The 14,701-nt window shown below is 39.6% G+C and overlaps 1 protein-coding gene across 1 annotated transcript in view; it reads left to right on the forward strand.

Moving 5' to 3' along the window:
* The window catches only part of LOC126094817 (bumetanide-sensitive sodium-(potassium)-chloride cotransporter-like), a 275,910-nt gene that overhangs the window by 82,510 nt on the left and 178,699 nt on the right, over positions 1–14,701 (forward strand). The window contains exons 5-7 of the mRNA XM_049909392.1: positions 11,576–11,690; positions 11,803–11,942; positions 12,015–12,209. Coding sequence (XP_049765349.1) covers positions 11,576–11,690; positions 11,803–11,942; positions 12,015–12,209 — 450 coding nt within the window. The remainder of the gene's footprint in view (positions 1–11,575; positions 11,691–11,802; positions 11,943–12,014; positions 12,210–14,701) is intronic.

A 14,701-nucleotide genomic window follows, 5' to 3' on the forward strand; every position in this document is an offset into this window, starting at 1 on the left:
GGACTTTGGCCATATGGTGTTCTTCCTTCCACCTCTCCCTATGGGAATCTACCATCCCCTGCCATCTTCATATCAGCCGTACCAGGCTGACTCATGGTTTTTTTTTCCCTCCCCTGTGTAACTAGCTGCCTTTCCCCAACCCCCAGTCCCCAACCCCTACCCCCTCCTTTGTAATTATGGGGCCCCCCTCATGACGATCCATATTTTTCTGGGCTGGCCCTGCCTCCTGGCTCTTTGCACTAAATATGCCCTCCCTTATCACAGTTGTTAGCAGACAACCTCATGTGGTTACATCCCCCCTCAGTTTTCCTTCTGAAAATGGTTTGTCGTCCCACTTGTAAGTACCTGAATGTCCTCCTGGAGCTGGAGTCACTCATTTACTGTTGCCATTGGTTTGGGAGGCCTTAAGCCTTGCCTCTGTGTGGCCAGTCCCTCCCCCCCTTCCCTACATTTGGTCTGTTCTGTTGAACAATATTGTTTCCCCTACTCTTATGTCATGATCAGGATATGAGATGAGGATCAAAATGTGTCAATGACAGTGCTGGTGCCCCATCATACATAGTGCCTCTGAGGTGGCCTCTTCTCTCATCCCTCTCCCTCCCCCTCCTCTTCTTTACTCTTTGTCACTGTGGTGTTGATGTTGTTCCTCTCTCACTTTCTGCTATCACTGTTTGGTCCTCCCTCCCTCGTCAGCCAACCAACCCTCCCCCCCCCCCCCCCCCATACCCATATCTCTCTCTCTCTCTCTCTCTCTCTCTCTCTCTCTCGCACCCATATAGCGCACATTGTGATGGTGGGTGGGTGTTTTTTTTTTTTTTACTTTCTTTTTTTTTTTTTTTAAATGACTGTGGATGAATGTAATTTACTGTCAATTGGTAGGATAAACATTTCTATAATGTTTGAATATCCTATTTATAGTATGCTGCTTGACTCTAAAACAATATGAATTGGTAAAAGCATGTAAGTTCAGCTGTTTAGGAAGCTGAATCAGCAACTTAACTTCATTGGAAGAGTTACGGGATGGTGTAAGGCATTATATATGAGACAACTTATTGAACACTATTCTTGAGTACTGTTAGAATGTTTGATGTCCCCACCAGTTGTATTAAAGGAGGACATCAAAACAATTAGTACACATGCTGCCAGATTCATTAGTTCTGTGAATACAAAGGTTAAAATAACACTCCATGAGATTAAAGGGAAATTCTTGAAGGGAAAAAGATGAATTTTTGTGACACTTTATCTACATCACTACTCTGGAAAATCTAGGATGGAATGTAACAAGATTATGAGAAGGAAAGTTGCTACTCACCACATAGCAGAGATGCTGAGTTGCAGATAGGCACAATAAAAAGATTCTCACAATTAAAGCTTTCGGCCATTAATGCCTTAGTCAACAATAGTGGACAGTGAAGTGCTGCAGGTTAGATGAAGGGCAGGGGACAAGTAGGGAAAGGGGGCGGGGGGGGGGGGGGGTAGCAGAAAAGGAGAGAAATAAAAAGACTGGGTGTAGTGGCGGAATCATGGCTGTGTAGTGCTGGAACAGGAAAGAGCCTGGATGGGTGGGGACAGTGATTAACGAAGGCTGAGGCCAGGAGAGTTATAGGTCATTGTCCTCACCCATCCAGCACCTTCGCTGTTCCCATTCTAGTACAACACAGCTGTCATTCCACCACCACCCACCCCACCCCCTCGCCACTTGTCCTCTGCCTTTTGTCTCACCTGCAGCACTTCACTGTCCACTATCCCCACCCTACTATCCCTCCCCCTCCCCCTTTCCACCCCAGACTCCTCCTTACCCCCACCCAGTCGCCACTCCCATCATGCACTGGTGCTGCTGCTTGCAGTATGGTTTCAGTTGCCTGAGACTGCAGTCATGTGTGTGAGCTGTGTTTGTGTGTGTGTGTGTGTGTGGGGGGGGGGGGGGGGAGTGGTGTGTGTGTACTTACTGTTGATGAAGGCATTTAACAGCTGAAAGCTTTAATTGTTAGTGTCTTTTTGTCGTGCCTATCTGCGACTCAGCATCCCCGCTATATGGTGAGTAGCAACTTTCTTCTCATAATATTGTTACATCACTACTCTGCAATTCACATATAAATGCTTGGCTTTCAGAATATTTCTCAACTAACAAGAGCTCAGAGAATGAGCTTTTGTGACATACTGCACAATAATTTTATTGCCTCCGGTGCTACTCACATAAGGACCATAAATACAAAAACGAGAGATCAGAGTTTATACAAAGGCTTTTTCCCCCTTTACTACATTTCTTTTACTACCACTGGTACAAAGTTACATACTTTGTGCGTTGTTATCATAGTGTGTATATACGTGCAAAAGTTATTGGCAAGTCTGAAAACTGCCAGTCACAGGAAACAGCTTTGGCAACTCAATCTTTAAATTTTGTTTCTGCATGATAATGTGTCACTGTATAAAACAGATCAATCTTAATCAACAATATGGGACATAACTGTACACATCTTTATCACTCTGTTTAATCTTGATTTATGCTCAGTGATAGTTTCACTTGTATATGTCCATAATGAGGGTGTGTTAGGACAAAAATCCATGGTTGAGCAAAATGTGGACTTTTAAAGTATCCCTCACCTTTTTTCTTCTTGCTGAAGAAACCAAGAAGCATTTCTATTAAACAAAACTATACATCAAGATGTGCTGCTTCTGTAATTCTATTTAAATGATTTAAATGGCTAGTATATTTCTAAATACCGGTATACTTGCCAGACAAATGGTAGTTGTGACAATGCAATGCCACGGTCATTTAGGGGTTGTTCTGGATAGTACTTACTGAGTGGGCATTATAATTTTCTGCAGCCTCCCACATAGTCTCATCTGAAATGTGTAAACAGTCTTCCTCGCAGCCAGATACCATTTGTTGCCAACTCCAAATACGTACATGGTAAAACAGCTTACGTAACAGATGCAATTGTGCCTACCAGATGCCATTACCACTGAACTGTAAATTGGACTGAAGTAACCCGGCAGGTACTGCTGCAAGCACAAATACCTCATGATCTTCAGTAAGACTGCAGCCAAGAGACAAGTTTGGTTTTAGTGCAAATCAAAACATAGCTTTTTATTATGTTTTGTGATTGTATTTTTGTTCTCTTTTGTTATTTCACATTTTGAATACATTATTTATTGTTTGTGAAAAAGTCCACTTGGAAATATCCAAAGTACTTAGAGGTAGGCATTTACCTTCCTTTGTGCCCACATTTCTTCCATTCTCTTTCTGTGGACATCCTTTCATGTCTTCAGACCACGTTGTTCCAGTCTTCTTCTTGGGTTTTTCTTCTTGATCAACTTACCATTTGTGAATTTTGACCTGAAGATTTTGCAGTTTTGGACATCTTCTGGTGTAATTCCTGGTAACTTCAGATCAGTTTTGAGTTAAAAATATGTTTCATCATACCAATTTTGGCTTAACTCATTTCATTAAAGACTTTGACTATTCATTTTGCAAGTCTATCTAGTTTCATTCTTTTAATGTGTCTGTAGAATGTTAACTTGCATTTCCTAACGTCATTGTGGATATTTGTGTATGGTTAGGTTTCCTGCCTGCCTCTGAGTAAGTATTGTTTGTCTAAAAGTTTTACCCATAGAATTTTTCTTCCAATTTTGTTTCTTTTGGTCAGTGTTTTTCAGTGTATGTTTTCTCTTCAAAATTAATGTTTTCAGTCCATAGAGGCTTTCTGGTTCAATTACTGTATTTTAATGTCTTAGTTTTGTGTGCTCGGAGGTAAATCTCTTGTAGATATTTTAGGTCAGTTAGTATGCAGTTTTTGTCTATTGGCAGCTAAAGTCATTTGCCTTCATTTTGATTCCATTACCCTGAATGGTTTCATAGAGATATTTTAATTGTGGCACTCGTTTAATTTTGTCATATTTGGTCTCCATGAATTTTGGTGCCTGTTGCGGGCCATGTATTCTGGCTTTTCAAAAGAGACCTGGAGATGAGTTTTTCTACAGTTTTGTTCGAGAGTTCAATCTGATTTTGGGCTGATAAAATGTCATGAGTTAAAAGTGCTAAATCATCTGCAAATGGTAGGCAGTCTATAAGTAACTTGAATCTGCCTGAAGTAATTGCTTGGTAAAATAAAAAAAAATAAAAACCTGGGCCCCAGTTTCTGTTTCAAGTTGCTTCTGTGTTCTGTAAAGAAGAAACACTGATAGGATTTTGTATGCAACTGATACTAATATTCCACAGTGGTTATTTATACACTGAAGAGCCCAATAAATGTATACCTACCTAATATCGAGTAAGGCCCCCACAATCATGTAGAAGAGCTGCAACATGATGTGGCATGGACTCAACTGATGTCTGAAGTAGTGTTGGAGGGAATTGATGCCATGAGTTCTGCAGGGCTGCCCACAAATTCATAAGAGTATGAGGGATGGATCTCTCTTCCAAACAGCACGTTGAAAGGCATCCCAGGTATGCTTGATAATGTTCATGTCTGGGGAGTTAGGTGACTAGTGGAAGTGTTTAAACTCAGAACAGTGTATGTGGAGCCACTCTAGCAATTTTGGACATGTGGGGTGTTGCATTGTCCTGCTGGGATTGCCACAGTCCATCAGAATGCACAGTGGACATGTGTGGATGCAGGTGACCAGACAGGATGCTTCTGTACATGCCACCTGTCAGAGTTATATCTAGACATATCAGGGGTCCCATATCACTCCAACTGCACACACCCCACACCATTACAAAGCCTCCACCAGCTTCAGCAGTCCCTTGCTGACATACAGGGTCCATGGATTCATGAGGTGGTCTCCATACCTGTACACATCCATCCACTCAATACAATTTGAAATGAGACTAGTCCGACCAGGCAGTATGTTTGCAGTCATCAACAATCCAATGTTGGTGTTGACGGGACAAGGTGAGGCATAAAGCTTTGCATCCTGCAGTCATCAAGGGTACATGAGTGAGCCTTCAGCTCCGAAAGCCCATATCGATGATGTTTCATTGAACGGTTTGCCTGCTGACACTTGGTGATGGCCCAGCATTGGAATCTGCAGCAATTTGTAGAAGGGTTGCACTTCTGTCATGTTGAACCGGTTATTGTTGGTCTCATTCTTGCAGGATCTTTTGCCGGCTGCAGCATTGCCGGAGATTTGATGTTTTACCAGATTCCTGATATTCATGGTACAGGCATGAAATGGTTATATGGCAAAATCTCCAGTTCATCGCTGCCTTGGAGATGCTGTATCCCATTGCTCGTGTGCCGATTATAACACCACATTCAAATGCCCTTAAATCTTGATAACCTGCCATTGTATCAGCAGTAATTGATCTGACAACTGCACCAGACACTTGTTGTCTTATACAGGCATTGCTAAACACAGCACCGTATTCTGCATGTTTACATATCTGTGTATTTGAATATGCATGCCTCTACCAGTTTCTTTAGTGCTTCAGTGTATATGGTTTGTCCCCCATCTTGGGCAATGGGTAAATTACTATATTTTTCCAGTCTTCTGGAATTTATTGCTTTCCAAATTTCTTTCGTAGTTTTTGTGATATCTTTATGAATACCTTTTCAGTATATTTAGTGGTTATTATGTTGACAATTTATCTGTACACTGAATTTCCAACAGTCGTTATCTAAGTCTGACTTTTCTTTTTTCTGTGTTTTGTTTTGAAACTATCTCATTTTTTAAATTTGTTAGGTACATCATCTGTCCAACATTTTGTTTACATACACCTGATGTTACTAAATGTATACTTGTAGCAAATTTAACAAATTATCATGAAGTTTTTTGAAAACTGCAAAATATGCAGCAGCAACAGATTAATAGAGGTGTTGCAAAGGAGTAGCTATATCTTACTGGTATCTTTAGAAAAGCTACAAGAGAGCTAGTGAGGATAAAGGAAAGCAATAAGCAGTGTTGGGGATGGAGGAAGTGGATGGGAACTGGCAGAGGGTAGGAAGGCTAGCAGGAAGAGGACGTGGTCTGACAATTTTGTTATCTGACAGGCTTCCAACTGTCACAGTTGAGGGGAGAGGAGCCTCAAAATGGTGTAGAAGTCAAAAATGTGCTGCAGACTCCATCTGAGAGTAGAAAGGCTAGGAATAACACTGGTATTAGAAAGAAGAGAGTACTGCTGATAGGTAGCAGTCATGGCAGAAGTGTAGGTCCTCAGTTACAGAAGTTAGGAAAACAGTATCAGGTAACAGAATTTTCAAGCTGAGTGTTATAGGCCCTGTGCTGTTCTTAATCTATGTAAACGATTTAGAAGACAATCTGAGCAGCTCTCTTAGACTGTTTGCATATGATGCTGTTATTTACCATCTAGTAAACTCATCAGAAATGCAAAATGACATATGTATATCTGCATGGTGAGAAAAGCGGTAGCTGTTACTGAATAAGAAAGAGGGTGGGATAGTACTCAGAAGTACTAAAAGTGATCCATTAAATCTCATTACATGATAAATCTCACAAATCTAAAAGGCTGTCAATTCAGCTAAAGACCTATGAATTACAGTTTGCAAACAACTTGAAGTGGAATGAACATTCCATAATACTGTGGGGAGAGAACACGCAGAAGATGCAGTGACATCAAACTACCGAAATGACTGCCTACAATATGCTTGTGGTACTGCTGTGCAATATGGAATTCTTCAGAGACAGAATTTACAGAAGATACTGAAAAAATCCAAAGAATGGTAGCTCATTTTGTATTATCGCAAAATGGGAGTGTATGTCTCATATATAAGGGAGTTCATGTGACTAACATTGAAACAAAAGTGTTTTTCACTGTGGTGAGATCTTTCCCCACCACCTTCCTCCTCTGAATGCAAAAAATATTTTATTATTGCCACTCTACGTAGGGAGCAATGATAATCATAATAAAATAAGATAAACCAGGGCTCTTACAGAGAGATTTAAGTGCTCACTTTCCCCACATGCAGTAAGAGTGTGCAACAGTAGAGAAACAATTTGAATTTTGTTCAAAGAACCCTGTGAAAGGCACGTAACTGTGAATTGCAGAGAAGTGATGTAGATGCAGAGTGCTGGACTAAATCAGTTGGTGAAGGTTTACAGCCTTTATGTAAGTATGTCACAAAAGATGATCAGTGGGTGGGGAAGGGAACAGCTTGTACAGGGACAGAGCATACAACACAGTTGGTGAACTGAATACAATAGCTTTCCATACTGGAAGCACCAATTTGAGCATGGTGAAGGGCCTTCGACGGCATTATTGATCTCTTCTTGACAGTGCAGTATGGCAATTCAACATGTTGCTGAAGATTGTGTTGATGACTACTACCTGGATGCACATTGCACTAGTGTTGCTGGAGCCTTCAGGAGAGCAGGCTACACTAACACCATCTGTGCCTCAACAGAACTGGGAAAGGGAGGTTGGTGGAGTTAATTACTGAGAATACAGCAAGTGCATGTGGGGCCACACATGGTCAGATACCTATTGTCATGGGTAAGATGACTATGCCTATATTAGGATAAATCATGACAACAGGTTTCCCTTCCTTAAAAATCTCTCTTCGAACTTAGTGCACACACAAACACCCCAAAATTTTTTTAAGAATTATCTATTCTGTAGTAAAATATGCAGTATATTAAAAATTAAGTACACCAGCTTGAAGACAGATTATAATCTTTGAACCATATGGCGGTATGCATTGGAGCGTGAATGTGAATGTGAATGTGCAAGCTGTATTGGGTGGGGTATCATGTATTCATATCAGAGGTGGCACACATTTTAAAGACAAAAAAATCTTATCACAATTAATCTAGCTAAAAATTTTGTTTAGCAGGTGTTGAACCAACAAAGTGAGACACCCACAAAACTGCAAACACACAAAAGGATCTTCTCGAAATGTAGAAGCCATACTTTTGCTAGGGCACTGGCAAAGCAAACCTGGAACAAAATATGTACTGAAAACAATGTAAATGCTAAGTTTCCTTGTTCTGCACATTTTTTAAATTAATTTTTGAGAAAATGTTTCCAAAAGTAGCCACTTCAACAGTGGCAGCTAAGGAAAATGGATGTTTAACTGTGGGTATTAGAAAGTCCTCCCAGATACTTAAATTTTTCAGTTCATTACAAAAACACTATACTAATCCAAAGTACGTATATTACTATCACAGATACAGAAATCTATACATGAGGGTACTGGTTGCTGCAAAAAAATCTTCCATTAACAAAATAACATATAATGCATAAAATAAAAGCAAAATAGTTTGAGATGTTATACAACACAGTACTCAAAAATGCAGACACAAGTGTAACAACATACAAATAAAATATGGGAGCAGAATAACATAAAATCCTTAGAAAGTGTAAATTTTGCAAATCACTACTTCTCTGGTGTTGTAGAGAAGAGGCAACAAAATCTTCCCTTATACTGTGTAGTAAGTTGATATATGTTTCAGACATAATGGGAGCCAATACACTAAGCTGAGGGATGCTTCTGTTTGTGCATATCTTGTCTGGCAATTGTCTTAAGAGAAATTTGTCAGCAGATGTGTGAATTGCAGAAAAGCACAATAATGATGACCTCCACAACAGAGCTTGAAGTCAGGCAGATGGTACAGAAATTACAGGAAGCCAGAAGGCCTAGGTGAGAGTCTTGTCTATGTTCTGAAAGTGTGCACAGACAGCATGCCCATTAACAAATATAAGAAAGGAGTCCTTTAGTTCAAGTATTTTTCCAGAGTACCTGAAGCACCCATGAGTTGTGACCTTACTAAAAAAAAGATAATGTAGGGAGTACTGAAAAGAATACATCAGTTTCACTACTGTCTGAATTCTTAAAAATATTTGAGTTAATTATAAAAGATGACTCAGCTACACAAATAAGTGAAATGTTTTTAACACATCACAGTTTGGCTTCTAAAGTGGGGAAAGTATAGTATCTGCCATTAGAGTTCACAAAAGTGGTACTCAGAGCTATTGACAAGGATGACAGTGTTACAGGAATCTGCTTACACTTTTTCAAGACTATTGACACTGGTGAGATAACATACTACTAAACAAGCTGGCAGCACTAGATGTAAAAGGAATAACAAATAAGTGGTTCCAGTCTTGTCTGGACAACCAGGTGCAAAAGGCATTTCACATATCTGCTGACAATAACTTTTTCCTAAGACAATTGTCAGACAAAAAATGCATAAACATAGGTGTCCTTCAGGTTTGTTTATTGGGTTCCATTATGTAAATGATATATGTTAATCACTTATCAAAGAGTGCAAGGCTTGCAGGAAAAGTTCACTTTACTGGTGACAGCAACATTGTATAAGGTGATAAAACACAAGAACTCTTATGAGATAAAGCAAATGAAATTATCAAGGATGTTGACAATTGGACAGTATGTAATACATTAACACTGTAACACATAAACACAGTATGTATTTCAGCATAAAGAGGGAAAAGCATAGAGGATAAATCTACAGATTGTGTAACAAACACACAGATTTTATAGATGAATATTCTCAGTTAACATGGAATGAACACAGATACTGGTAAAAAGAATGTCATCAGCATGTTATGCTCTTATGATTCTATCATCAGTATGCATCAGCCAATGTCTTGTGGTGACACATTATTCCTACATACACTCAGTTCTTAGTTACGGGATTCTTTGCTGGGAATCAAAGGCACATAACATGAACATAATTATTAAACTGCAGGAAAGGGCTATATGAACAATAATTAAAGCTCATAGTAGAGTACTATTCAAAAATCTTTGAGTACAGTTACCAGTCCGTCCAACTCGGGAAAAACATTACTTAATATCTCACTAATACTTGTATACATAACCATGGAACAAGAGCCAGTTTGGACCTACATTTAACAATGAAAAACAAACAAAAATCTCAAAACTGCATTTTTTATTGGGGTATTTACTGATTAATGGATTGCCCAATGAGATAAAAGATAATCCTAAAATGCATTTGTTTAAAAAGGCAGCTAAAACAATCTTCATAAGTGCTGCAACTACACAGTTGAAGATTACTTAGAAGAGTAGTAGTAAACACCACTACCACCACCTTGTCACATTACAGTATATGATCACATTGTAACACTTTCATAAGAAAATCGTGCCGAGATATTCAGTGTGTAATAGTAAAAAATCTTGTTGTTCTCCTTGGGAAATGCTGATCAAGTTTCTCAGGCAGATTTAGTATAGGACATGAAGACCTGCATAGGCATAGTTGTCTGTTTATGGGCCTGGAGTCTGTTTAATGAATTGATTGCAAGTAGGGCAAGGGGCATAGCAGCATATTAGTTGTCCAGGAGTCACAAGTGGGTGTTAGTGTGTGCAGACCAAAACTGTTTCATATTATGAATAATCTTAATCAAACTGTGTGTAAATGAAAGAAATTTGTGCAATGGGGACCAGTTGAATGAGGTACTGCAGTTGTTAACGCGCTGATCTCATATTTGGGAGAAAGGAAGTACGTGTCTGGCCACTTTGGTTTCCCGTGGTTTCCCCAAATAATATCAGTAAATGCCAGGGTGGTTTCTTCAGCAAGGCCACAGCTGACTGCCTGTCCTATCCTCATGAAAACATACATAAATATTCTATGTGTGGTGTCACCGCCAGACACCACACTTGCTAGGTGGTAGCCTTTAAATCGGCCGCGGTCCGCTAGTATACGTCGGACTCGCGTGTCGCCACTGTCAGTGATTGCAGACCAAGCGCTGCCACACGGAAGGTCTAGTGAGACGTCCTAGCACTCCCCCCAGTTGTACAGACGACTTTGCTAGCGATGCTACACTGACAACTACGCTCTCATTTGCCGAGACAATAGTTAGCATAGCCTTCAGCTACGTCATTTGCTACGACCTAGCAAGGTGCCATTACCGGTTTATATTGAGATTGTAAAACCTGTACAGTCAAGAGCAATGTACACCAATTATGGATTAAAGTTAAGTATTCCAGCGGCAACGTACCTTATTGGCTATATTAATTACATTGTCATTTTCCAGACCTCATGCCAGCCTGCGTGAGCTTAAAAGCGTGCATTTCGGCCTCCTCTAGCAACACGGTGTTGGCTCTTCTGCCAACACAATACTATGTGTGTGTATATTTTGATTACTTATTTTCATTGTGTTGTGACAACAAATCCTATGTCACTGAGAGATGAGCCCTGGGTAAATGAATAAATGAAATCAAATCACAGCTTCATACTATGGTCTTTTGGAAACAGGGGCAAGAGTTACCAGATACCAATTCTTTCCCTCTCTTCTCCCCTCCCCATCTCTTCCCCTCCACCCACCTATGGCCTCTTTCCCCCACCCCACCCACCCACAGTCTCTTCCCCCCTCCCCCCCTCCTCTATACCTTCCTCTAGTCCCTCTCATATGCTTATGTTAGTTGAAAAAATTACTATATCATCGTTTTCGTGGCAAAAATTTTAAGATTTTGCACTAGTCACATATGTTTTACTAGTTTTCTGATGTACATAATTTCCTGAAGGTTTGGATATGAATAAGTAGTTAAACTATTGCATCTCTGTTATTTATCAAAATACTAATAATTTTAGTTTTCTCATATTACTTATATTTTTGTTCTTCATTTGTTTGTAGACTCAGCTTGGTCTCCTGATCATCCTGATAGCAGCCATTCTTGATTACACAGTTGGTTCTTTCATTGGCCCACAAAGCAACGAAGCTATAGCCAAAGGATTTTTGGGATTTAATGGTGATGAAACATAAACTCGTATGCTTCTAGAGTTATAAAATACCTTCTTAAAAATTATGATACATGACAAATATTTAATTTATAATAGTGATTAATGATAATTTCCTTACAGCTACTTTAATATCGCAAAATTTGCATGCAGATTACAGAGTCAGTGATGGTGTTGACTACACGTTTTTCTCTGTTTTTGCTGTATTTTTTCCTGCAGCAACTGGTTTTCTTGCAGGTGCTAATATATCAGGAGACTTGAAGGTAATTTCCTTTTGTTTTGTTTCTAAGCATTTTAGAAAATACACATATAATACCGAAGTGCATTTTCCACAGGACCCAGAAGTAGCAATACCAAAAGGAACACTGCTTTCAATTTTCATAACTACTGTTTCATACCTTTTCATGGCATTCATAGCAGGAGCCACGGTTGTGCGTGATGCAAGTGGCTATGTGCATGAAATTTCAGATCAAACCTTTTTGAATTGTACTGGTCGAACATGTAAGTGGGGATTGCAGAATAGCTTCACAGTAAGTATTTCTTTTTTTCTCTTCTAGATATTCCTACTATTTTATTAAATTCAGAAAATTAGTTCACAGCTGATTGAGTAAAAACTGTCAGTACCTCAGGGAATAATATCTTCGGTAATCAGGGGGCAACAATTTGTAATGTGCTTGAAGTTCTAAGATTATGCACCTACAAAAGTTAAGCATATTCAGGAGAAAAGGAGAGTGCCAGGAAAACAGACGAGCGATTGCTGTGAGCTTTATGAGCTTGGTTTATTAACAACTAGAATTTCGTATCACTCTAAGAAAGAAATGCTACTTGTTTTGATAGCCATGTAATTCAAAAGTAACAATCAGTGTGTTACAGTCATAGGGTCCACTTTATTTGCACTTTCCAAGAACCTTTTAGTCTCTTGATGAAATTTACAAATTGCAGTAGAGCATTGATTATCTGAGCTTGGGTCAACTGCATGACTGCGTAACCAAACTGTTACTCACATGTGCAACCCCCACAGCTAGTCTTACACCCCCTAACTTCCCCTTGCCAACCCTTCCTTCCCTCCCTCCTCTTCCTCTGTTCCCCCTCCCCCTCCCCCACCCCTTTCCAAACCCACCAATACCCAGCTGCTGACAACAGCAATCGTTTGTGCTCTGTTACAGTAACTTGACAACTATGCCATGTGAAGCAAACTTGCAATGCTTGGATGTAAACATGTTGTCCCTTCCATAAGAGATAAAAAAAGAGATTAATAAAAGGTTAGAGGAAAGTGAATCCGCAAACAACTTATCTAATGAGTACAATGTTGGTAAGTTGACACGTATGGATATGAAAAAAAAAAAACAAATGAGCACTGTAAATTTTATGTATCTAAGCTTGATTCTATTGATGGATCAACATGCTGTAAAACTAGGAAGCTTGCCATGAACATGTATCTACATGTTGCTGTTTACAAGAGGTTTGCACAAAAAAAAATCACAAGGATAACATATCTCCGGTCCCATTCCACGTGAAAAGGAAATTCATTTTACTGAACATCTTTTACACACTGTGTTATGGGCTTTGTTTATCAACAAACTTGAATTTTAAAGCAAGCACTGGATGGTTAATTTGCTCAAAGTCAGGACAAGGTATTCATGAGCTTCAAATACGAGGAGGAAAACTGTCTGCTGATTCTTCAGCAGCTGATTCTTTCAAAATCAAACTGTGAAGGATGTATTGAGGGAAGGTTATTATGGTCTCAAATATTTACAATGCTGACAAATTAGGGCTCAATTTGAAAGCTTCACCAAGAAAATTGTCTGCTTCACATCATGAATTGGCTGCACCTGGCCCTAAAAAAAAAAAAAAGCATCATATTACTACCTTTCCTTGTGATAATGCTACTGGTAGCCACAATTTTCCTGTGCTCATCATCAGGAAAAATAGGAAACTACATTGTTTCAAACATATTAGTTAATGTATCTGTGACACACATTCTTTACACCTCAACAATGTTCACCTGGATGAATAGTGCAATTTTCATGGAATGGTTTATGGAAGTTTGGTGTACCCTCAGTAAAAGTGTATTATTTACGAATGACAAAAACAAGAAAACAGTACCGGTTCTTGACCATGCACCAACTCATCCACCATGTGATATCGTAAAAAGATGAGTTCATAAAAGTGATTTTTCTTTCACCTAGCATAACCTCCTCCCAACAGCTCCCTCCTCATAACAGCTCATTGATTAAAGCATTATTGAGACTTTGAAATGGTATTACAGAAAAGATATGTAAAATAAGTTATTGTTAGAAAGAGAAGAGTGGAGAGAAGTCAGTCTGTTTATAAAGTCATAAAAACAATGATTTGAAAAAGTGTCCTATATGATTGGCTCAGCATGGGACATTGTAAAGGACCAGAATATGAAAATGGCCAAAAGTAAAATTCTGGAAATGACAGAGCCTTCAAAGTCTTGCTGAAAATGATGAAAAAAGATATGTCCAAAATGCTCAATATGCAAAAAGAACTGTTTCCATTAATCAAACAATGGAAAATCCGGGATGGAATGTAACAATAAGAGAGAAGGAAAGTTGCTACTCACCATATAGCTGAGATGCCGAGCCACGATAGGCACAATAAAAAGATTCACACAATCATAGCTTCCGGCGATTAAGGCCTTTGTCAGCAGTACACACACTTACACTCACACTCACACTCACACTCACGCAACTTGCACACACATATCTGCAGTCTCAGAGAACAGAAACTACAATGCGATCAGCAGCACCAATGCATGACGGGAGCGGCGACTGGGTGTGGGGGTGGGGGGAAGGGGGGAGGGCTGTAAGGAAGAGGCTGGGGCGGGGAGGAGGAGGAATAGTAAAGTTCCTCCAGAACCTCAACAACTTCTCCCCCATTTGCTTCACCTGGTCCTACTCAACCCAACAAGCCAACTTCCTAGATGTTGACCTCCGCCTCAGAGATGGCTATATCAGTACCTCCGTCCATATCAAACCTACTAACCACCAGCAATACC

Source organism: Schistocerca cancellata, chromosome 8, assembly GCF_023864275.1.
Source record: "Schistocerca cancellata isolate TAMUIC-IGC-003103 chromosome 8, iqSchCanc2.1, whole genome shotgun sequence".
Classification (NCBI taxonomy): Eukaryota; Metazoa; Arthropoda; class Insecta; order Orthoptera; family Acrididae; genus Schistocerca; species Schistocerca cancellata.